This window comes from Protopterus annectens, chromosome 8.part0 (assembly GCF_019279795.1).
Source record: "Protopterus annectens isolate FY-2018-M chromosome 8.part0, PAN1.0, whole genome shotgun sequence".
In the NCBI taxonomy this organism is placed as follows: domain Eukaryota; kingdom Metazoa; phylum Chordata; order Ceratodontiformes; family Protopteridae; genus Protopterus; species Protopterus annectens.
This window is the reverse complement of record NC_056741.1, coordinates 144,846,250-144,872,386: the sequence shown is the minus strand read 5'-3', so window position 1 is coordinate 144,872,386 and position 26,137 is coordinate 144,846,250. Positions and strand designations below refer to the sequence as shown.

At 43.8% G+C, this 26,137-nt stretch overlaps 1 protein-coding gene across 3 annotated transcripts in view; it reads left to right on the top strand.

The window, feature by feature from the left end:
* The window catches only part of PHC1 (polyhomeotic homolog 1), a 1,492,233-nt gene that overhangs the window by 1,383,277 nt on the left and 82,819 nt on the right, over window positions 1-26,137 (top strand). For all 3 annotated transcript variants that reach the window (XM_044079657.1, XM_044079656.1, XM_044079655.1), the window contains 2 exons: window positions 1,311-1,419; window positions 1,592-1,745. In XM_044079657.1, coding sequence (XP_043935592.1) covers window positions 1,311-1,419; window positions 1,592-1,745 — 263 coding nt within the window. The remainder of the gene's footprint in view (window positions 1-1,310; window positions 1,420-1,591; window positions 1,746-26,137) is intronic.

Below are 26,137 nucleotides of genomic sequence, written 5' to 3'. Positions count from 1 at the left end.
AGACGTTCAAGTGTAGACACTGCTGCAGTCCAGGTTACCCTCCCTCCTTCCCCTCTTACTGGCTGGTACGTACCTATGTCTTCTACCCTTACTACCCATGGGGAGTATTTGCTGGTAGCTGTAAGTTGTTTTTTGCTTTTCTTATGTATGTTTTACTAGCAGTTGGAATTGCCTACATATTTAGAGGCACCTGAAATCTGGGGCAAGAAAAACTGAAGAAAATGGCATCGGCTGCATCTTATATATCCCTGTCGCATTGATGTCAGGGAGGAGGTGACAGCAACCGAAGCCGGACCAAGACTTTGGAACTCTGGCCGACTGCGGGGACTGCCTGACGGCAGGATAACCCAAGTGTAATGACTGCAGCAGTGTCTACACTCGAACATCTACATTTATGGTAGGTACAAAACTGTACTTTTTCCACAGTGACAGGGTTACTGTTAGAACTAACCCTTCATTCATGCCCAAGGTGGTGAATGACCTGTCCCTGAATCAAGCCGTCCACCTACCCACCTTCTTCCCTAATCCACAGGGGAACAGTGAGAGAGTACTTCACTCCTTGGATGTTTACAGACAACTCAGGTTTTTTTGCATAAAACCAAGGCCTTAGGGAGGATAGTAATCAAATAAACTATCTCTACCTGGATTTCCAAAGCCATCACCTTCTGCTACAAATACCAAGGGAAATCCCTGCAAGGCACAGTTAAAGCACACACCACCAGGGCTACGACTTCCTAAGGAGCTTTCTTCAAGGGTCTGGATACCTCTACCATTCTTGAAGCAGCAACTTGGTCACCAGTGCACACCTTCACCAAACATTGCAAGTTTGACCACATTTCCAGGACCAGGGCGGGTTTTGCCAGGGCTTTCCTTCACAAATTCCTGGAAACCTCCTCTAGACCACCACACCCTCCTTCACACTGAGTTTTGGCACGCACCCATATGTTGAATACTGCAACATGGGAATAGAAAGACATAGAAAAGTTGTGTAAAATCTTACCATGACACATTCCTTACTGTACATACCATCATAACTTTTGTTTTGCTGAGGAGACCATTGTGTTTCATTTCTCACTGAAGAAAATGTATTCTGCATGGATTAGGCTTAACGTCTACTCATTAGGTAAACTAACATATTCACTCGGCTTGGTAAAGATCAAGATGTAGCCCTTAATGCAAATGGTTTATACTTTGAATCATTCATAGGAAAATTATAGCTGAAGTCTTAATATTCCAGTAGACTCCAGTTTGCTATCTGATCTTTGTACAGCTGCAGATATTGTTATTAATTAAATTCATCTCTTGTTCAGAGTTGAAAAAGAAGGAAGAAAAGTTAAAATGTGAATACTGTGGCAACTACAAACCTGCTTACCAGTTTCGAGGCTCTAAACGCTTCTGCTCTGTGACTTGTGCTAAAAGGTGAGTCTCATACCTCATAACATGAGGTGCTACATTTAAATGCAGAGATTCGATTTTTGTTTACCCTATGATATTGATTCTGAGTCTGTGGCTGCAAATTGTTACTCATATGAGCCTGATTTCCTTTTAGAACTGACTGCATTTATTTGCATTGTTCATTTCTTGCCCCTAGGTACAATGTCAGTTGTGGTCAGCAATTCCGCTTGAAGAGAAAGAAGATGGAAGTGCAGGAGACTGAGGCTAATGCAGCCAGATTGCGATGGAGAGGTCCAAGACGCAGCAGCTCAGAGATTGCGTGGGCCAAAATACAAGGAAAACGTCCCAGGGTATGAACATTCCTGAAAAACATTGTGGAAATAGTTAGACATGAGTTTGTGCATTCTTGTAAGTGTGTGAACAGATTAACTTGAAGGGGAAATACAAAGGACAAGTGGAGCTGAATCTGAATAAGCCCCTACAGCTGTTGCACAGTGTAGTAAAGTTAGATCTGATGTCAGTCTTCATTCTGTCCTCAACAAGTGGATTCGGATTCAATCCATTGGATCCGACTCAACCGATGTTAAAGCTCGCAGCCTCCAAATCTCTGAAGCTTCTCCCTTACCCACAACACACCTACCCAGTTACCTCAGATTTTGTTTGCTGCTTTTAGCTATCGGACATGGTCTACTAATCTCTCTTGAGCTGTTAGATAAGAAAATTTCTCTGTTTTTCTATTAAATATTTTTCAGTGTTTTGTGAATAATACCTTTATTTTTTTCCCGCTTCTATTTGCTCTCCTTTGCCCTAACAATTTTGTTGTAATCTCTTTCATACCATTCTTGGTATTCCCTTGCTGTTTTTCTTCTAACTAATAATTATAGTGTGTTATAAGTTTTTATATTTGCTGCTGCTGTTCCTTTCCCCTTTTTGTACTTGTACACTTAGATACTATCATTAGTATCCTTTTACACTTAGATACTGTCATTAGTATCCTTTCCCTTCTGACTCTGTCATAATCCCTCTCTGTACTTCTTCTTCTTTTGGCTTTTCCTGGTAAGGGGTCACCACAACGGATCACCTGTCCGCTCATGATTGGCAGTGGAGTTTTACAGTGTCGAGTTGCCAGCCCGGTGCCCAACCTTCCACAGAAGGCACATACATGCATGCACCCACACCTACTCCAATTTAGAGTGTCCAATCCACCTACAGCATGTCTTTGGGATGTGGGAGGAAACCAAAGCACCCGGAGGAAACCCACGCGACCACAGGGAGGACATGCAGACTCCGCATAGGAGGCACCCCAGCCGAGAATCATACCGGAGAACCTCTTGCTGTGAGGTGGCAATGCTAACCGCTGCACCACCGTACATTGTTGTTATTCCTCTCCATTTTTCTTCCTGTCCTTAAAAAAAACTTTGCTTGTTGTACTGGATTGCCTATTTTTCTGGTATCTCTCTCTCTTTATTATTTTCTCTCTCTAGATACTGTATGATTGGCTGACAAGCCTGCGGATTTTAAAAAGTGCTCAAAGTGCAGCCATAAATTGCCACTTTCAGATGCACACATTCTCTATGTGTACTGCTTGGGCCTTCTATATTTACAAGATGACTGCTCTATTTTCCATGGATTTTAATCTGCGTGCTCTTACTGAATACAAAAATAACTGATTCTGAAAGAACCCATATCCCAGTCTCCAAACTTGAAGACTTCTGCCTCATCAAAATTTTTATCGGACTCGAGTTCAAAAGAACCGATCTCAACCACATATTAGAAGAAACAGAGAGTACATGACCCGACTACTTCCTTGGATCCTACTAAGTCCAAGCAAAACATTATGGACCCAGCAGTGGCTAAGGCAGATCAAAGAAATCTGAACTTTCGTATTCTACTTACTGGGACTCTGTATTGTCCTCCGGCTAGATACTGTCTGTCAGTGGACCCACTTCCTGACAGACTTCCATCTCCATTTTTACAGCGACCAGCATCCCCCTCTATTTACTCTACTCATTCCTCTAGAAGCCTCACAGATGTGAGGAGAGTGGTGAGGAAGATCCTCTCAGCGCAGGGACAAATTGGTTTTCTCTCTGCACCTACCCTTCTGGGTCAGGCTACCCAACCTTCCACACCCCGCCTGCAAGTTCCTCCTGTAGCACCTTTTTTTGCATTAGAGTCACAAGATCCCAGCCATCCAGATCTGTCACACTCAGACCCCGAGGATCATCGTATCCTCAGATCCGACATCGTGTCTGAGACCTTCGATCCATTCGGATCCGGAGAGGTCTCGGAGGGGAAGCCTACCTGCCAAATCCAAGGTGCAACATTCGATGCCAAAGTTTTCAGAGCTGAGGCTGTTCCTGGGATTCTCAGCACTAGATATTTCAGCTCCAGCATCTTCCTCGGGGTGTGGTGCCGATGGAGTGGAGAGAGGGGATGATTCGGAAACCTGCTTTCTTAGATCAGATCTGCCTCCTCCTAGCTCTGCCTTCAAGGCATTGAAGAGAGTGTTCTCTACCTTGCCAGACCTGACGGAGCCTTCCCCCTTGGGTCCTAGATATTCTACCATGATGTCTCAGCATCTAGAGCCTCACTAGCCTTCTCCATAGGGGCATCAAGTACCAAAGCCTCAAGTTCCCTCCTAGGGAACTTTGATTTCCTCTTCGAAGACTTCCCCAGAACATCCCACTGAGGGCATGTCCAGGAAGAGGACGTGCAAGAGGAAGCACCTAGACATCCCACAGTAGTCCGTTACTGAAGATATGGATTTCGACAAGAGTGAAGGGTCACCACGGTCACCTCTTGAAGATGTTCCCTTTGGAGACATCTTAGAAGTCCTTAAACAGAGTGCTGGCTGGACTCCCTCCAACTCTGTGCTAGAGAAATCTGTTCTCTTTGAGGCTTTCAGTGCAGGAACCTCTACCACCTGGGTGACTCCACCTGATGAAAAGCTCATTGACATGATTTTTAGGCAGGCATGGAAGGAATCGGACTGCATAGAACCCATACCTCAGAGAACGGACAGGATAATGGCACCACCTGCAGACAAGCAGTTTTGGGGGAAAGGGGTTCCAGTTGATGCCATGGTCATTGTGGCAGCCACAAAGAAGGAACTAGCCAATGAGAGTTCCACTGTCCATCCCCCCAACAGGGAGTCGCAGACGATGGGCAGACTGGGGAAGCATGTCTTTGTTTCCATGACCTTTACCATACAGTCACTGAACTGTTTGGCGCACACTATCACACTTCAGAGAGATTTGACCAGGGAATTATTAAATACTCTTGGGAGCCATTTCTGCAGAGGTTCAAGGCTCGGTAACTTCTCCGCAACCCTACAGTCTATATCCAATTGCTCTGTGAGATTAGTTTCTAAAATAGCATAAGGGACTTCAAGAGCTGTGGGTTCAGGCATTTCTATGAGGAGGCATGCCCGGATGTGAGTTTGCAATTTTGCAGAGGCATTGAAGTCCAGTTTTGTCAGTGCCCCCTTTGATGAAAGTACTCTTTTTTTGCCCTAAGGTAAAGGAAAAGCTGTCCATGTGTGAGGAGGATGGAAAGACCTTGTCTGCCATGGACACAAGTTTTTCAGCCCCCGAAAGATCCTATTCCAAGAATCAGTGGAGTGGTTGGAAAATGTGGTTCAAAACGTCCCAAGGTCCTTTCCATGGCACATGTGGAAGAGGTTTCCCCAGAGATGGGGGTGGGGTCTCCAGTAGACATTGTCGCTGGTGGCTTGCAAAACCAGGGTTCACGAGAATGTTTCTTTGATAAACCCTACTAGCGCTCCTGGATGGAGGCCCAACTGTCCACCTCTGGAGACAGGGGATGGCTATCCCTGCTCCAGAGAGCCTGCTTAGACTTAACAAAAGATACTTGGGTACAGAGGATTATATCCAGAGGTTATATAATACCATTTTCCCTAACACCACCAATTCCAAGAAAAATCCCCTATGTTCCACCCAGTCAGAGGGATCAAGCAACAATTCATATTCAAAAACTGCTAGGAAAAAAGTAATCAAAGAGGTTCCACCAGACCACATAGGATCCAGAATTTACTCAAGTTTCTTTTTAGTGTCAAAGAAAACAGAGGACTGAAGACCAATTTTGGGTCTCACAAATCTAAACCTATCTGTTCACTGAGCCAAGTTCCAGATTGTCACGATTAGTCTGTTCTTCCTTTTTTTTGGGCAAGGATGACTGGATGTACTCGACAGACCTTCAGGACACCTATTATCTCGTACAAATGAGTAAGCAATCCAGTACAGCCCCCAAGGTGTTCACCAAATGCATGGCAGTAGTAGGAGCTTACTTCAGACTACACGGATTGTGGGCATTTCCCTATCTGGATAACTGGCTCGTTACTGCTTCGACAAGGTATCAACTCACACATGCAAGGGATCAGGATGTCCTTCAAGGATGCATCTGCAGTCCTAACATATGGGTTGTCCTGCCTCAGGCAGCCCTTCGGTCGGCCGGATTCCAAAGTCTGGGTCTGGCCTCGGCTGATGTCGCACTTCACCCGACGTCTTAGCTGCTGTTTATTGGGTATAAAGGCATCAGCCGACGCCATTTTCCTCAGTCTTTCTTGCCACGCGGTGCCCGAAGCAGAAGCTGTTCGTAAGTGCCGGTCGGTCAGATCCAGAGATTTCTACTACCGAAGACTTCTAAAAAGCTAAGTACCCCGTTGGGGACTCTTTCTTGCCTCAGCCGATGTCAGACAAAGTAAATAATTGTTTAACTTGTGGGAAACAAATACCTCATAAGGATTTCCACTCTTACTGCCTTCCTTGTTTAGGCCTAGACCACGACGTATCAGCTTGTCTAGCCTGTGCTTCCTTCAACCGACGGACACTTAGACGTCGGTCGGAGTTTGCAGAGGAGTTTTTTGGTCACGCTTTTGCATACAAAATGCCGTCGGAGACTCCCGACTACTCATTTAGCTAAAAAGCGCAAGGAAAAGGACTGACACTCGCGGCCCGCGGTTTCGGCTGAAACCACGGTTAGGCCGACCGCGAGTGTCTCGGTTTCGGCTGAAACCGAGCCTCCGGTTCTTCCTTCGGCCGAAAACATGCCTCCGATAGCCGAGGCCTCACAGAGCATGGCTGAATCTGCTTCTGAATTTACTGCTACAGAGGCAGGCACCCAGGATTTGTCAGACACTATTCCTTTAGACATTTCTACCCCTGCACGTGGGGCTGCTAGACCCCCTGCTTCTATGTCTATCAAGGCGTTTGCCAGGGCTAAAGCAGCTAAATCTTCTAAGGCCTTACCTGCTAAAACTCCTTCATATAGGCCTACCTCTAGTTCCCAAATACTCAGCCTGGCTGAGGATCTCATTTCTTTGATCAGAGTATCCCAACCTCACCCAGACAGGGACTCTCAGCCCCCTCCAGACAAGAGGCCTAGGACTGAACCCCCGGAACCTGTCTCTACAGATTATTCCTCGGATGACTCAGACATTACAGACCCTCACGAAGGCCCATATTCTCCTTATGAGGATTCTGATGCAGAAGACTCCATTCCTTCTGCTTCTCCTCCTGAAGAATTTTCCTTTGGGGAAACCTTGCATGCTGTGAGGGAACACTTCCAATGGCAGGGCCAGGATTTTTCAGATTCAAGGAAAAGGCTAAGGACCTTTTTACCCTTACCACAGCATAGGCCTTTAGCCATTCCGCCAGTACTAACAGTTGTTGATGATGCATATAATGATGCCTGTACTGCCCCTGATTCTCTTCCTCCGGCCCCTGCCAAGCCAGACAGATATTACAGGGTCCCGGACACACATTACCATTTGTATAAGGCTCCTGTTGCAGACCCTGAAACCATTTCACAGGGCCCTAAAGGTGGCAGCTGCCTCTGCCAAAACCCTCTTCCCTCTGAAAGGGAATCTAGAGCATTAGAGAGATGGGGTAAAAGGTTTATACTTCTGCTACTCTTTCGCCAGGGCCTTGAACTGTCAATTTCACATGATTCAGTACCAGGAATTTTTGTTAGACCAGCTAAATAAAAAACTGTCTTCTCCTGAACCTTTAGACCGCAAGTCCCTTCAGGATTTGGTACATAACTCTCAGCAGGTCAGTAACCATTTCTTAAAATGTGGCTGTGATGCACTGGAGGCTTCCTTTAGATCAGCTATGACTGGAACAGTGATTCGAAGGCATGCCTGGTTAAAAGAACAATCCTTACCAGACCATGTTAAGTCAAAACTCCTAGATGCTCCCATGGAGAAACAAAGTTTGTTTGGCTCCCCTGCACAGGAGGTTCTAAAGAAGGTGGAAGAAAAAGCAAAATCTGTCCAAACAGTCAAGGATTTCTTACAGGTCCAACCTCCGAGGTTTAGCAGAAGTTGGCCTTCGAAGAATTGGTCCTTTCCAGACAACTCCAGAGTGCAGAGAGGCAGAAATAGACGCCCCAGAGGCAGAGGTCAATCTAGGGGTGCCTACAGGGGACGTCACTGGCAACCTACCAACCAGAGAAGTACTGCCACAGATTCAACTACAACCACTTCAACAGGGCAGACACAATGACTTGGCTCTAGTTCCGCCTACCAGGGAACAACTGGAAGCACCCTTGGGCGGAAAGCTAGCTTTATTTTCCGACAACTGGCATTACATTACAGGAGACAAATGGACTTTACAAACAATAGATAAGGGCTACAGGTTTCACTTCCACACTCTACCAAAAAAGAGAGGAATGCCAAACCTACCAGCAAGCCAAAAAACAGACGCTCTAAGACAAATCAACAACTTACTAAAGATGAGAGCTATAGAAGAGGTACCATCTATGGAACAAGGCCAAGGATTTTACTCCAGGCTTTTCCTTGTACCAAGAAAAGAAAATCAATGGAGACCTATTCTAGACTTGTCCGCACTGAACACATACCTCATTGTTCCAAAATTCAAAATGCTGACCCTCCAGCAGCTTCTTCCCATGCTGGGCAAGGAGTCTTGGCTGGTGACTCTAGATCTCAAGGAGGCATACCTGCACGTCCCTATACGACCAGATTGCAGAAGACACCTCAGATTTCTTGCAGGATCAGAGCATTATCAATTCTCAGCATTGCCTTTTGGCTTATCTACTGCGCCCAGAGTATTCACGAAATGCCTGGCATCAGTAATTGCTCATTGCAGGCTTCAGAATTCAAATTTACCCATACCTGGACGACTGCCTAATACAAGCGGACAACAAGGCAAAATTAACAAAAGATTTGGAAAATGTCATACAACTGTTGCAAGCCTTGGGATACACAGTCAACATGCAAAAGTCAAGACTTCTACCATCCCAAAGGATAACATTCTTGGGTGCAGAACTGGATACATCAACTCAGATGGCTTTTCTCACAGAAGAAAAACAAAAGCAACTACCAGCCTACTTCATGACATTAACAACACAAACTCGGCTTACTGCAAGGAAAGTCCTGCAAGCCCTGGGCTACATGGCATCCTGCATAATATTGGTTCCACATGCCAGGCTGCATATGAGAAAGCTACACTGGTACCTAAGGAATGTATGGTCTCAACACAAGCACAGTCTAGAAGCCCAGATTCCAATAATTCCATGCCTGAAGCAAGAATTCCTGTGGTGGGCTCAGGCCTGTCAGTTGAACAGAGGCTTGCCTTTCCACAAACCTCATCCAAGCCAGACCATCACCACGGACGCCTCAGACCTAGGATGGGGGGCACACATGGTGGACAAGTGTTTTCAAGGCCTATGGACCCAAGACCAGCTGAATCTACACATAAATCTAAAGGAGATGCTGGCAGTGAAACATGCAATCGAGGCATTCAGACCACTCCTTCAACAGGGTCATCTGCTGATAAGGACCGACAATACCACAGTCATGTGGTACATCAACAAACAGGGAGGTACACATTCATATCCTCTATGCCGGATGGCAATGGACCTGTGGAATGTGGCCCTGAATCTCAACATTCAACTTCAGGCCAGATTTGTACCAGGAAAAGAAAATTCTCTAGCAGACACCTTAAGCAGAACTACCACGGATGCTCACGAATGGATGCTGCATCCAGATATCTTCAAAGCCATAACAAAGAAATGGGGACTACCAGAGATAGACCTGTTCGCCTCCCCACACAACCACCAATTGAAGAAATTATGCACAAGAGCATACCACCCACTTGCTTGGAGGGTGGACTCCCTTTCCTTCAGCTGGAAAACCTGCCAGCATATGCATTTCCACCTCTTCCCTTGATGTACAAAGTTCTACTGAAGATCAGAGAGGATCAGCCAAGGTAATCCTGATAGCTCCAGACTAGCCGAGGCAACATTGGTACCGCTACTGAGAAGCATGTCTCGGACACGCATGGCCTCTACCTCTATGTCCCTTACTTCTAACACAGGACAACTACAAGATCCTACATCCAAACTTGAAAACACTGCAGCTAGCTGCTTGGAATATTGCATAAAACAAAATAACCCAGGCTTATCCCAGAGGGTTAAGGACATTATCCTGGAGGCACGCAGACCCTCCACAAGGAAGACTTATTCAGCCAAGTGGAAAAGATACCTCATTTGGAGTGCAGCAAAGGAGAAAATGTCTCATTGGCAAACATAGCACACATCCTGGAATATTTAGCAGAACTGTTCCACAATGGCCTGTCTTACTCCTCCATTAAGATTCATGCATCAGCAATTTCAGCAGAATACAACATGGATCCTCCTGTCTTCTCTCATCCTCTACTCAGGCAGTTCTTGAGAGGAATCAAAATGTAAAACCTCCAAGAAAACCACCTTTACCTACATGGGATCTCAACTTTGTGCTGGAAAAGTTAACACTTCCCCTTTTGAACCAGCAGCAACAGCAGAATTACAGTTCTTGTCTTGGAAAACTGCTTTCCTGCTAGCAATCACTTCAGCAAGAAGGGTATCTGAGTTACAGGCATTAATGGCAGTACAACCCTTCCTTATCTTCCATCAGGACAGAGTCTCTCTGAGAACTAACCCTACCTTTATGCCAAAAGTGGTCTCCAGAGTATCATTGAACCAAGCAATTCATTTACCTACATTCTTCCCCAACCCACAGAACAGGGGAAAGACTGCTACATACCTTGGATGTGCACAGACAATTACGCTACTGTCTGGACAGAACTAAGACCAGCAGAAAAACTGACCAGCTTCTGGTAGCATATGTAACAGGAATGCAAGGAAAAGCAATTTCAAAACAGACAGTCTCAAAATGGATAGGAAATTGCATTCGATTTTGCTACTCTTTTCATGGAAAGACAACTCCTGAAAATATCAGACCTCATTCCACAAGAGCTACAGCCACCACTACAGCTTTCCTACGAGGAGTGGCTACCAAAGACATTTTAGAAGCTGCTACTTGGAGCTCCGTGCATACATTTGCCAAGCATTATAATCTTCCCTTATATTCTAGATCCCGAGCAGGTTTTGCAACTGCTGTTTTGCAAGGGATCTTAACTACACCATCTTTATCTTAGTGCCTCCTGCCCCAGTTTGGCTATGGTATTCTACCCATATGTTAGGACTGCAGATGCATCCTTGAAGGACATAGTACAGTTTTGTACCTACCATAAATGTAGATGTCCGATAGGTATGCATCTGCAGTCAGGATTACCCACCCTCCTTCCCTCTGTGGTATTCCTAGGGTATTTACCCCTTTTTAGCTAGCTGGGAATCTATTATGGTGTATTTGTTTGTATATATGTATATATATATTTTTATATTGTTTGCTCTCTACTGTTTGGAATTATTTGCATTTATCCAAATTTAGCCTTCCTAGAGGGCACCTGGCATCTGAGGCAAGAAACACTGAGGAAAATGGCGTCGGCTGATGCCTTTATACCCAATAAACAGCAGCTATGACGTCGGGTGAAGTGCGACATCAGCCGAGGCCAGACCCAGACTTTGGAATCCGGCCGACCGAAGGGCTGCCTGAGGCAGGACAACCCATATGTTAGGACTGCAGATGCATACCTATCGGACATCTACATTTATGGTAGGTACAAAACTGTACTTTCTCTACACTTGTACTCTCCTAGGTATAACCATAAACTACAGCTATTCACAACTTTTGCCAGCTCAGACATTGGAATTTGAGCACTTCTCAATACAGAGACTGTCAGTGCTTCTCTTCCTCCACATCGAGTTCAAAAATAATGTCACAGGTCAAGAAGGTTGTGGAGAACACTTCAATTTCAGCCCACACAGTTCTCCAAACTCTAGGCCTCATGGTGACAGCGATAGCCTTAGTCCCATTGGCCAGGTTTTACATGCTGATCCTTCAGTGGATGCTAGCTGCTCAATGGTCAATCTTCATCAGTCAGTGTCATACAGGATAAGAATTACCAACACTTGCAAAAGACATCTGTGTTGGTGGATCCATTCTGACCAACTGCTCCATGGCTGTCCCTTTATTCCCAAACAGTCCAAGGCCGTAATGACCACGGATGCTTCCCAGTTTGGGGAGAGGGGCATTATCTGGGGAAGACAGTCCAGGGTACTTGGTCCCCTGAAGATGCCAGTTTGCATATAAATGTCCTAGAAATGAGAGTAGTGCTGTTGATGTTCTTCCCTCTGGAGCGATTGTGATTCTAACAGACAAACATGTCTGTTGTCTGGTACATCAACAAACACGGGGGAACCAAATCTTACCCATTGTGTTGAGAAGCTCTGAGTCTGCAGTGGGCAATCTCTTCTGAACACTTTCTTTTAGTGATGCACATTCTGGGGAGATCGAGTGTGACTGCAGACAAACTGAGCAGGTGCATTTTTCTTTCACATGAGTGGTCCCTCAACGAGAAAGTGGGGGACAGGATTTTCCGTCAGTGGGGCCAGCCATGCTGTGTTCTGTTTGCCTCTTCCATAAACAAGTGCAACAACTACTTTGCCCTGATTCCCCGACAGGGGCAGTCACCTAGGGATGCTGTGCTTCACAGCTGACACCCCAGTCTCCTTTATGCCTTTCCACCAACCCCATTGATTCCAGAATTTATGCAGAAAACTGTCAAGTCGAAGAGCACAATAATCTTTATTGCACCCTATTGGCCTTGACAAATTTGTTTTCCCTTCCTATGGCCTTACCTGGTTCAACCGCCATGGAACCTAGATCTGACTCCAGACCTCCTGCCTCAACCGACAGGCATGTCACACCCAGACATAACAAACCTCAAGCTGACTGCTTGGCTTCCCCAGTTCAGTTAGTAGCCAGACAGTCTATGCTCTCATCACCTGTCCAACGTATAAGTTTATCTTCCCATAAACCCTAGACAAGACAAACATATTCCAGTAAATGGAAAAGATTTTCCCTTTGGGCTCAGCAACACAATCTTGATCCCTTTTCAACTGCTATCAGTCACATTTTAGATTTCTTTACACACCTATTTCAAAATGGTGCTCGTTCTTCAACTGTTAAAGTGCAACTAGCAGCAACTTCAAATTACCATACAAGTTTTAATGGCACATCCATAAGTATCTTACATGGAAGACAATTTTCTTGGTTGCCATTACTTCCCCAAGAAGAATTTCTGAGATCCAAGCATCATCATTTAAACCTCCATACTTGGTTTTCCAGAAAGATATAGTGACCTTGCGTACCAATCCATCCTTTCTTCCAAAGGTGGTTTCAGAATCCAACATCAGTAGAGCTATCAGTCTGCCAGTGTTTTTTCCCCAAGTTTACAAAACACTGTAAGAAACCTCTCTGTGTGGAAGATTTTCAATCTATGTATATCTAGTTAATCACTGTACGTTAATAAGATCAGGTAATAGTAGTAGAAGTAGCGAACTTAAACTCATCCTAAGTCAAAAAAATAAACAATATAATTTGAAATATCATTTGAAAAATCCAATCCATCCTTTCTTCCAAAGGTGGTGTCAGAATCCAACATCAGTAGAGCTGTCAGTCTGCCAGTGTTTTTTCCCCAAGTTTACAAAACACTGTAAGAAACCTCTCTGTGTGGATGATTTTCAATCTATGTATATCTAGTTAATCACTGTACATTAGTAAGATCAGGTAATGGTAGTAGAAGTAGCGAACTTAAACTCATCCTAAGTCAAAAAAATAAACAATATAATATGAAATATCATTTGAAAAATTATCAATTTCAACAATTGGCCAAGCTTCTGGTGTCATTCAAAGGGGATCCAGTGTCTATCAGCCTGGGACGACATGCTCGACAAGCCGGCTTGCTTCTCAAGAGACGGCTTACACCTGTCACCCCTAGGCTTTCGAATACTGGCCAAGGCTCTTGCTGCCCCCATAGTGCCTTTTTAGGCAAGGCTCAAAAGTCAAACCCACCTCTGTAAACAGCACAATTAACAAAATACTGAGGGTTATGCTACTCAACGCCAGGAGTTTAAATCTCAAAATGCACATGCTCGAAGCACTCCTCATTATGGAGATCGTCGACATCTGTGCAGTACGTGAAACCTGGTTCAAGGCTCCAGAGAGCACCCCAGCACTACCAGGCTACAACTCATACCACACGTTTGGGCCAAAGAACACGGACCGAAACACAAAAGGAGGGGGTGTATCCATATTCATCAAGGATACCTACACCTCCAGGTTAGTGGTGCAGCATGATACCTCTGAGATCATCCATGTGCAACTAACATCGGGCAACTCTGCAGTGCAAATTGTGGCCTGCTACAGATCACCCTCCATGACCCAGGACCACCACTTCACCTTTCTGGAGACACTGGAAAACATGAAGGTCCTACCGAACACCCTGATATTGGGCGATTTCAATTACCCTACCATTCACTGGGAAAACTAGTAGAGTACAAATTCCCAGGCCCAGTGCTTCTTGGAATTCATCAACTCAAATGTCCTGGATTAGCTGGTAAACTCCCCTACCAGAGGTGAAAACATATTGGACCTGGTCATCACCAACATGGGCAACAGGTGTTCCACACCGGAGGTCAACCCGTAACTGGTTAGATCAGACCATAAACTAACCAATCTGGATGTCCACACCCCACCACCACCACCCCCAACTAAGGAAACCACAGTGAAAAACTTTTCTAAAGCAAACTTCACCTTACTTAAGACAGAGGTGGTAAGTTTCACAGCCCCCACACTAAAGGATAATGCTGCCGAAGATGCAGAAACCTTTACAAATGCACTCTATGAGCACCTACAAGGATGCATGGATCATGCCATCCCTAGCAAAACCAGGGCTCACTCCTCTAAGAGAAGGAAACCAGTTTGGTGGACCCATGCAATAAACAGGCTATACAATAGAAGGAGGAAACTAGTTCAGAAAAAAAGCAAATCCCAAGAAGGAAAGACATCCCTGATCAGTATCGGTAAGAAACTAAGGTCCCTCATGAAATTATCCAAGGCTAACTTTGAAAGAAAAATAGCCAAGGATTCAGAAGATAAAGACAAAGCCTTCTTTAGCTGTGTTAAGAATCTAAGTGGCAACTCGCAGATATGCACTGAACTAGTGCAAAATAGCACAAAATATACTGAACCTACTGATACTGCCAACATCCTGGCAGATAGATTCAGTGCAAACTTCACCCCCTCTCACCTCCAAAAGGGCCCACAACAGTACCGGAAAAGTGTAGTGTCCCAAAAATCACAGACGCACAGGTGAAAACAGCCCTTTCAGAAGCCAAAAACACAGCGTCAGTGGGACCAGATGGTGTCCCAGGCTGCGTCTTGCACGAACTACAGAACGAACTAACCCCCCACCTAAACACGCTGTTCAGCCTCAGCCTCTCCACAGGCTACGTGCCCATAGAATGGCACACAGCAAAGGTTATTCCTCTCCACAAAGAAGGGGCCACAACTGACTCTGATAACTATCGCCCCATAAGCCTGACTAGCCTGGTCTGCAAGCCTATGGAGGGCATCATCATGGAACTCATTAACAAAGACATTGGGAACCTCCAAACACTTGACCCGACCCCGTTCGGCTTTAAGGGCAAATCATGCCTACTAAACCTGGTTGACTTCTTTGAGACAGTCACCAAGGCCATAGACGATGGAAAGGTGGTTCACACAGCCTACCTTGACCTCGCCAAGGCTTTCAACACCATTCCCCACTCGGGTATTACAGAAAAACTCACCAGCCTGAACATAAACCCCCACATCACAAGATGGGTTGCCAACTGGCTTACAGACAGAACTCACACAGTAAGAATAGTGGGCTCCAGGTCCGACTCTAAACCGGTCACAAGTGGTGTCCCACAAGGCTCGGTACTGGGACCCCTACTGTTCGGCATATACTTCTCAAAAGAACAGGCAAACACAGGAGGACTATGGCTAACCAAGTTCGCCGATGACTGCAAACTGGGAGCCATAATTGACTCTCCGGCTGACACGGACATCCTCCAAAAGGGCCTTACTGAGACGGACACCTGGTGTCAAAGTCATGGCCTCAAGCTAAATGCCAAAAAATGCATAGTCAGCCCATTTGGGAAAAACAAAACACCCATGAATTACCACATAGGTGGCAACCCCCTTAAAACAAAAGAGGTAATAAGAGACCTGGGGACCCAGGTAGATAGTAATCTCTTCTTTGACAATCTTATTGCCAAAGTAGTTAGGAAATCCTTCTATGTGGCCCATCTAATTACTAAAGGGTTCACATCTAGAAATAAAGAGGTTATAGTGCCCCTCTACTCGTCACTCATTAGACCCATCATAGAGTACAATGCCCCATTTGGGATGTACCTCACAAGACACTTCCAACAGCTGGAAAGATCACAAAGGTACCTAACCAAGAGGATTACTGGCCTCAAATTTATATCCTATGCAGCCCAACTGAAAAAACTCCGGCTGTACTCAGTGGCATATTGCTTACTCAGAGGTGATCTCTGCCTGACTTACAAAGCCATGTCCAACTCAGAATGAATGGACATGCTCCACCTAAGGAAATCCAAGTCCACTGCGAGCCACCCGCTCTAATGAACTAAACCTCGCCACAACAATAAATAGAACATGCTGGAGGGATATAGATTCCTGTCACAGAGACTCCCCATGCTTTAGAACAAAATTCCAAATTACATCAGGCAGAGCCCCTCACTAACACTCTTCAAGAGAAACCTTGACGAGTGGATGAGTAACAGAAAATACACCCCTGGGGATCACTTCATTGGCTCTGCTTGACAGAGGATCAGTTAGTTAATCAATGGGGCGGCGAAAGCCGACACACTCTAGCTAGGTTTATAAATGCCCTCGGGCAGATAGCCTAGTACCTACCTATGAACCTATGCAATACTGTACAGAATTACTAGGTATTCAAAAGTAATCCAAGCATGGTAGACTGTGTGTTTCCAGTCAGAAATCCTTTATTAAGTACACAGACAAGTGATCCAAGTAAAACAAAAATAACAGAGTAGTAGTTTTCTCACAAGCTTCCTTACTATATATATCCTTTTTATCAAGTAAGGGAGTGGTTTATTGTGCTGTAAAACACAATGTATTGGTATACATGTTAAATTCACATCCCTTCCCCCATCAGTGTGACATTCGAGCTGGTCCTGCCCTGCTTAGTAGCTGTCATAATAATGTAACCCTTATGTACTTTAAGTAAATAAAACTTGTTTACTTTTAATAAAATTAGTAATGATGTGGTACCTCTTATTTAACCAGATTAATCACATTTTTTACATAGTTTGTCACATCAGCTTACTTACACCCATATTTGTGTTATTTTTATTGGGTGGTCATTTGAATGAATCACAAATGGTTGATCACAATTGACTGAAGACTAATTTGACTGAGTCACAATTGATAGAAAAGTGTAGAAGTCTGTAGACAGTGTGTTATGTGTCATTTCTTAACACAGGAGTTATTAGAGGAAGTGAATCTTGAATAGTATGGGTGTGGATTAGCCATGGCCACCCTCATGCTCTACCCCCAGATCTATGTTTGTGTGACCTGTGTCTAGTGGGCCTACCTGGTTTACATATGGGTTTACTGTTATTCATTTCTTTTAAAGGGTGTAGAAGTCTGTATCTGGAACAGTGCTGTGCAGTTAAATGATGATAATGCTATACTGTTAATATGCAGCGTGTTAAAGTTTGCCTGAGAGTATACCAATTTACTGTAGCAACACTGAATGGGTAATCATTAGAAATGTCAAGTCTGCTTTACATCATTGTGTTAGCACCAAACTTAAGAAATTTACAGTTGTGGTAGAAAGTAAAGAAGTCATGATTCCACTGGTGAAGGTACAGCATATCTACAGATGTAAAAATGACTTGTAAGTGGAGCATTGAAGTGATGTGTGTATATGAAGACAAGGTAGAAAACCCTGTAACACAAGTAGGATGCAGACTCTTTTGTGTAAAGTTTTACATGCATTGGCTCTGGTGCCTAATTTATCTCTTGATCTAATTATTGATCAAGACTTTTCCATTTTAAAGAACAAAGCGAGAGAGAGAGAGAAATACAGAGCTAAAAAGTACAACAAAAATTAAAATTCAACTCCGAGTTTAACAAATCCACTATTGAGTCTTGCCAAAACCTAAAGACCCTCAGTAGTTAATAGCATTAAAAGAAGTCATCAAAAACAGACTGAGAGAAACCTGTGATGTTATGCAGTCCTATCTCGCCATAATTCTTGCAGAATGGGTTCAGAGCCAATATTCGGCTCTGACTTGGACAATACTAAATCTCGAGAGCTTTTACTGGCTCAAGGCTAGCCCCTATCCCATGGTGCCTCACTGCAATTCCCCAGATCACGTTTGCCGCAAAAGCTTAGAGGTTGTCTTTTACTGGCTCGTTGGCCAAGTAAAACGATTTTTTACTTATTTAGTCCTTTTCTACCACCTTTTTCTATCTTATATATATCTTAATAGTTTTTTCTGTATTGTGCGACTGTTTTTGAAAGTTTTCAGCCCCTATTCCCCCCCTTAGGACTGTACAGCCCATTTAATTGAAAGAGCCGTATTGCCCGTTTAAGTTAGAGGGCCTTTCCTCTCCTCCCTGTGTGTGTGTGACTGTTGCAAAAAAAAACAAACAAACTTCTCTTTACACTTATTTTAGTGTTTAACAATGTCTAAAGATAAAGACAAGGATCATAGCCCTTTGGGCTTCACAAAATGCGACAGGTGTGCTCAGAAAATGTCTCTTACAGACAGCCACACCAATTGTGTATATTGTCTGGGCGAAGCCCATTTACAGGAACCCTGCACCTTCTGTCACACTTTTAGTACAAGAGTGTTGAATAGGCAGCTCCAAAATCTTAAAAGAGAAAATCATCGGCCCCAGTTTCGGAGCCGACCAAAAAGTCTAAAGCGTCGGAATCAAGGAGTTCCCGTTTCGACTCTGCTTCATCTTCGGTGCAGTCCATTCCATCGGTTTCGAGACGGTCTTCTGTACCAAAGATTTTGCCCGACATCGAGACTCTATCTCCTACTTTGAGATCTCCTATTTTGGAGAGAAGGAGGTCTCCTTCGGTCTCCACCAGATCCTCCAGGACCCGATCAGATAAGGACATTGAGAGGGTGGTGAAGAGGTTGCTTTCGGATCCAGCTCTGGCTAGAAAATTGACCCCTCCAGAGCCAAAGGTCTTGGAGCCGTCCCCCTTACCGATCACTGCTCCTCCTCCGACTGATTCGCTCTCGGAGCCTATTACATCAGGTTCCTCTGTCTTCAGCCTGTTTCCTTGGAGCCAATTACTCTATCCTCGATGGTTCAGTCTGGAGCTGAGGGTTCTGGGATCCGATGCTCTCGTGTCGACACCGAGGGGGACAGTCACCTTGGGTTTTCATCGGAACTGACCCTCCCTCCCTCTCGGAGTCTCAGCTCAGCTCGGCTCCCACTTCTGCTTCGGAGCCGTTCCCTCTTGCTAGGAGTTGACCATCCACCCCCTCGAGCGGGGGGGGGCTTTTGAAGCTATAGAGAAGGCTTTATCCTCTGCCAAAGCCATTCCTTTGGAACCTGTGTCCCACCAGCAGCAGGTGGCAACCTCTTCCCCCCTGCCACCCCCACAGTGTAGGGAACAAGAGGCCCAAGTAGCCCCCATTGGAGGTGCCCCCTCTTCCAAGACCTCCCCAGATTATCCCACTGGAGAGCTCCCTCGGAAGAGGTTATGTAAGAGGAAACATGTCAACTCCCCTGAGTCTGTCACATCAGACACTGATTTAGAGGAATCAGAAGGGTCCCCTAGATCTTCCTCTGAAGATGTCTCCTTCTCTAACATCCTAGAAATCCTTAGACAGAGGGGTGATTGGAAGACCTCTAAAACTACTGAGGATGAATCAGTGCATCTTGAGGCCTTTGGCTCCCAACCTTCCACCTCTTGGGTGACACCGCCTTATGACCAACCTTTGGGGATCATTTCGCGGAAAGCATGAACCTCTCCAGATTCAGTGGAAGCCGTCCCGAGGAGGCCAAACAAATTTATGACAGCACCTGAGGACAAGTCTTCCTTAGCAAGGGAGTTCCAGTTGATGCTATGGTGGTAGCAGCAGCCACCAAGAAGGAATTATCTGAGACGTCTTCTAATATACAAGTGAGTTGTCCAAAGGACTTACTTTTGTACCAAGCTGCAAGAGTGAAGTTGCTGAGGTACTGGTAGACCTTAAAATGTTTGTGAGGAAGCTCAACTTTAGGGTACAGTTTCATGGCAAACGTAATGACATTGAAAATAGGCCTATTGATGAAACTATAAAATGGCCTAGCAGCTATTGTCCACCACTACATCAAACACTAGCTGCTTTCGAAGTGAAATGTGAGATGGATATCAGGAAACCGCTTAAAAAACCTCTTAAGAAAAAACTTTGTAACTTAACACAGGGAGAAAGAAAAGCATTGCTTGAGCTAGACAATGATAAATCCAGACGTGTAATGAAGGCAGACAAGGGAGGAGGTATACTTGTGAACGTTACCACTAGCTACAACCAAAAGATAGAGAACATGCTGGAGGATAACAGATTTTATGAGTTATTTACCATGGATGACATAAAAAGAGCATATGATTTATGGACCATTAATCGCACCACATTATGGGAAGAAAAACTTATCAATGAAAATCGTTATAATTATTTATGGAGCCCATGCCCACGTTTACCTTACTTTTTTGGAATACCAAAGCCACACAAGAACAGAGAAGACCAACCTTATAGACCGATGGTAGCAAGTGGAGGTTCCCTTACTGAAGCCACAGCCATTTACCTTGATGACTTGCTGAAACCTCTAGCAGAAATGAATAAGTCATACATAAGAGATTCAATGGATTTTTTGAGGAAAATAAAAAAACGTTACAGTGGAAGCTGACAGTATTTGATTAACTATTGATGTGGAATCCTTGTACACAGTGCTGCCTCTCAATTACTGTATAACATCAGCTATGGAGTTTGCTATGGAGTCTTTTAAGAAACATAATCAGGGTACACAGGCACAACTGCAAAAGTTAAGCAAGCTCATTAGTCTTGTACTGGACTTCAGTTTCTTTACTTTCAATGGCAAACACTACAAAAAAAAAAAAAACTGGTATAGCAATGGAGGCTGTCATGGCTCCCAGCATAACTAACATAGCCCTGGGCAAATGGGAGGAGGACTTTGTGTTAAACAACTCAGACTACATGCAGCATATCACATGCTGTTTACGTTTTATTGATGACATCTTTATTGTGTGGGAAGGTGACACTTTGCAGCTTGGAGATGTTATCACTTACCTCAGTCAAACAACCCCCTTCCTGAAGTTTACCTCTTCCCATAAGCTGTACTTCAACCACTTTCTTAGGTATGCAGATTTCCAAGGACACCAACAATAACAGAATCACCACTGATGTATTCAGAAAACCAACGAGGGTTAACTTGTTACTCCACAGTGAAAGTCTAGTTTCTACAAAAAACAAGTATAATGTAGTGAAGTCCCAAGACTATAGATTAGCTAGAATTACCACAGAGATGGAACCATTTTTGAGAAACTTGAACAACTTAGAGAATGATTTTCTAGTGAGAGGCTATGCAAGTCAGATGTTAAAAAACATCATGGAACCCATTATAGAACTAAAAAGGACTGAAGCACTTTCACTCAACCTCCACAGTAGAAAAATGTTAAGTAATTCCATAAAGAATAACAAATGGAAAAATAGCTGCATCCTGACATACACTTTGGATTATCACAGTATCAAAAATATTGTTGAAGAAAACTGGGACATTGTCACAGGAAACCCTTTTCTGATTAACATCTTAGGTGAAGCCCCATCATTTGTTTATAGGAAGGCCAGGAATATTAGAAGTTTTGTTGAATTTAAACCTAGACCATGTGAGAAAAGCACTAAAAGATGTGAAACAATTTTAATTGTACATTTTGTATATTTATACAGCAAGGTGATAATTTTTATTGCCCTTATTTAAAGATAATCATTAAAACCAGTGCAGGGGGTGTCTGTAACACTACAAAAGTAATTTACAGGGCACAGTGCAATGAATGTGGTGTATTCTTTGTGGGCAAGACTGTAAATAAACTCAGGCATAGGATTTCATGTCATCTGTCAGAAATCCGCTCTGGATGTAAAAATAATGCACTAGCCAAACACCTTTCTCTTTATAAAAGAAGCACAGGTTTTAAGTTCCAGATCCTGGATCGCATAGATATGGGTGATCTTGAAGGAGACATCCCAAATATTCTGGAGAAACATGAACTCATGTGGCAATTAAAGCTGAACTCTTTTTAGGAAGCCTGGACAAAACTATTACTGTTCAATTAAAAGTGCACTGGAACTTAAAAAATTGCCACATTGTTTACATAACTAATTGTATTTTATTTTATTTTATTCTACCAGTTGGTTTTAAATATCGTTTTAAATCAGTTTAATTTGTGCATATTTTGTTTCCATCATCTTTCCATCATCATACATGCATTTTTTCTTATTTTTATTTTTTTTTCCCACTTTATTCAAAATGATGTGTAATAACAATACTAATTATACAATTATATATATATTTATAGATTGTTTTTAGAGTGCTTGTACACAGACCTGAAGAAGTCTAGAAGGACGAAAATGATCTTTGTTAATAGGTTATGAAAATAGAAATTGATTTTTACATGCAAAATGTATATGTATACATTTAGATATATTTTTTGATTGCCAAATGAACTAAGGTTGATATATTTCCAGCCATGTAGTATATTGTCTTGGATAAAGTCACAGACGTAATAATCTGGTTAAATAAGAGGCACCTCATCGTTATAAATTTTATTTAAAGTACATAAGGCTTATATTATTATGACAGCTACTAAGTAGGGCAGGACCAGCTCGAATGTCACACTAATGGGGGAAGGGATATGAATTTAACATGTGTACCAATAACACTTTGTTTTACAGCACAATAAACCACTCCCATGCCTGATAAAAAAAAAAAAATATATATATATATATATATATATTTAGAAAGCTTGTGAGGAAATTATTACTCTATTTTTGTTTTACTTGGATCGCTTGTCTGTGTATTTAATAAAGGGTTTTAGACTGGAAACAGACTGCCTGCCTTACTTGGATTACTTTTGAATACTTAGTAATGCTGTACAATTATATATTTTCTATTATTTTTTGTTTTGTTCTGTTTTGACTTAAGACAAGTTTAAGTTCGCTACTTCTACTACTATTGTCTGATCTGATTAATATACAGTGATTAACTAGAAATATATGGACTGAAAATCTTACACACAGAGAAGTTTCTTAATGTTTTGTTCTAATATCCATCCTCCTAACAAGAAGTCCAGGGGCGATGGATAGAATATCAGGAAAGCATAACTTTTTCTTCAGCTAGCATTTACATTAAGATCGCTGAATTACCAGATTCATTTCACTCCTCTTCAGAGGGATCTCCTGAAAGAGTTAGGAGATGCCCACCAGGGTTCAGTAGCTGCGGGTTCCATGGACAAGGTTTCCACGCAGCTCTCACACCCTACTTCCATAGCAACTCCCTCCATGAGGCTGGATCCTTCATATCGCAGCAGATGGACCCGAGAGCAGGGCAGCTGCAGCAGGAATTTCCCTCAGGAGACATTAAGTGGATGCGCTCTTTGTAATTTTTATGGAATCCTTCAAGTCTTCCTTCACTCAAATGTTCCCTCTTTGATGGTTCATCTTTTTGGACCCCAAGTGAAAAGAGACTTTGACTAGGTGTGTGAAGCAGGAAGGAAAACCTTATCTGCATTTGGAGTAATGCGTTTCTCTTTCCCATCCAGACCCTATTCCAAGGGGTAATATGGGAGGGAAAAATGTGGTTCCATAAAATCACAAAAAGGTTTTCCTCAGGCACAAAATCAACCTCCCTAGGGCAGGCACGGGGAGGGATAGTAATGGAAGATGCAGCACCTCGTGGCAGAGGAGGTCCGCAACATCAGGAGACAGAGAAGCTTTCTCTGATCGTCCCTTCCATCGACTCCTGAGGGGTTGCCCAACCGTCACCGTCTCTCGGAGGAAGCCGGAGTCGGGAGTCGTAGATGTCGCTGTATCCAAACGCATACAGCTAATCTATCACTCAAGCATCGTTAGGTAATACAGTAATATCCAGAGGTTACCTGATTCCCTTTATTTCCAAACCCTCAACAAGCCAGTCTCTTCCAGACATACCACCCATCCAGTTAGACCGTGCAACATCAGATGTCATCTTGTTGCTGCAAAAAAGAGTCATCCAAGAAGTCCCCGCAGAGAAAGTAGGATCCGGAACTTATTCTTGATTCTTTTTATTTCCAAAAAAGACAGGGGACTGGAGATCAATTCTAGATCTCAGCAGGCTCAACAAGCATGTAAGAGAATCAAAGTTCCGAATGGTCATTCTGCAGTCGATATTTCCCTTTATTGGGAAAGACATCTGGATATTAACTCAATCGATCTCTAGGATGCGATACATTTACCACATCAAAATGGACAGGCTCTCCAGGAGACACTTACGCTCGGCTGGGAGCCAGTCATTTTCAGTTCAGAACACTGCCCTTTGGCCTCACTTTACCGCCTCCCCCAGAGTGTTTACCAAATGCATGGCAGTAGTAACGGCTCACCTGAGATTGTCAAGGATTCCAGGTGTTCCGTACCAGACTAGACGACTGGCCTCCTTACTGCTACCACCAAGCATCAACTCATAAGGACCAGGGACTAGACTCTATCCTTGTCAGCCAGCCTAGGTATCAATGTCAACTTGCAAAGTCAGTCTTCTCTCCCTTGCAGCATATTGTATATCTAGGCTCAGAACATAGACACAACCACTCATGTCAGTAAAGCTTTCAACACAGGAAAGAGAAATTGGAATCTCTACGCAGTCACATCAGATCCTTATTAAACAAACAAAGAGTCCAGGCCAGAGTAGTCCTTCAAGTCCTAGTGATCTTATTAGTTCCTCTTGCTCACCTACATATGAGGATTCTCCAATGGATGCTGTTTGCACAATGATGCATGACCTTCCATTGTCTCACCAGATATTAATAAACGCATGCAAAAGGGATCTCACATGGTGGTTACACACGAAACAACTTGTCATAGGTCGTCCACTTGTTCCTCCCCAAGAGAAAGCAGTTTTGACCATGGACGTTTCCCAGATAAGGGAGGGAGCATTATCTGGGAAAGACAGTCCAAGGTACTTGGCAAAACCATGAGAACCACTTGCACATCAATGTTCTGTAGATGAGAGCGGTGCTATATGCATTGCAAGCACTTCACAGCTCCCTTCCCACTGGAACGATTGTGATTTAGTCAGACAACATGTCTGTCGTTTGGTACATAAAGAGGGGGGAACCAAGTCTTACCCGCTTTGCAGAGAGTCCTTAAGAGTTTGGAAATGGGTGATGGATACTCAGCACTTCCTGATAGCAACGCATATCCCAGGGGAAATCCAACGTAATAATGGGATGACTCAGCGAGCAATTCTGATGCCTCACAGTGGTCCCTGAATCAATAGTTGCGAAAAAGATCTTTCTAAATGGGGCCAGCCTTTCAATCTATTGCCACGCACCCGAACACCAAATGCAGCAGCTACTTTGCCCTCATTCTCCATCCGGGGATGTCACCCAGGGATGCTCTAGTTCGCGATTGGCCCCCGGGACTTCTCTATTCTTTTCCTCCTTTTCCACTCATACCCAAAGTAATCAGAAAGCAAAACGGTTGACGAGTTCCTTGATCCTCATTGCTCCTTACTGGCCTCGACAAGTTTCGTTTCCTTTCCTGTGGCCCTACTTCTTAGAGGAACCGTGGATTCTGGACCCATCTCCAGATCTGTCAATCGGGACAGTTCCACCCCTCCATCCACACCCTCAAATTGACAGCATGGCTGCTCCAATTCCACGTATAGCCAGGTGCATTCCCTTTTCCCCAGCGGTCAAACACATCCTAATTTCATCCCATAAACTTTCCACTCAGAAACTATATTCTAGCAAATGGATTTCTTTTGGGCTACGAATCTGGGCTTAGATCCATATACAGCTCCTTTAGAATCCATTTTATCCTTCCTAACAGCAGTTTTTCATGAAGGAGCGTCAGCCGCTACAGTTAGACTTCAGTTAGCTGCCATTTCCAGTTTCCATTTTGGTTTCATGGAAATCCAATCATGCAACATTCCCTCTGTAAAACATTCTTAAAAGAAGTTCTTCTTAGGCCCCCAATAAAACAATCATTAGAACCCTGGGATTTAAATTTAGTCCTCTTATCTTTGATGTCTGCACCCTTTGAACAATCGTCGTCGTCAGACTTAAAATTGTTATCATGGAAAACCTTGTTTTTGGTAGCTATAACATCGGCTAGGAGAGTCTCAGAACTTCAAGCCCTAACTATTCAACCTCCTTACATTGTCTTT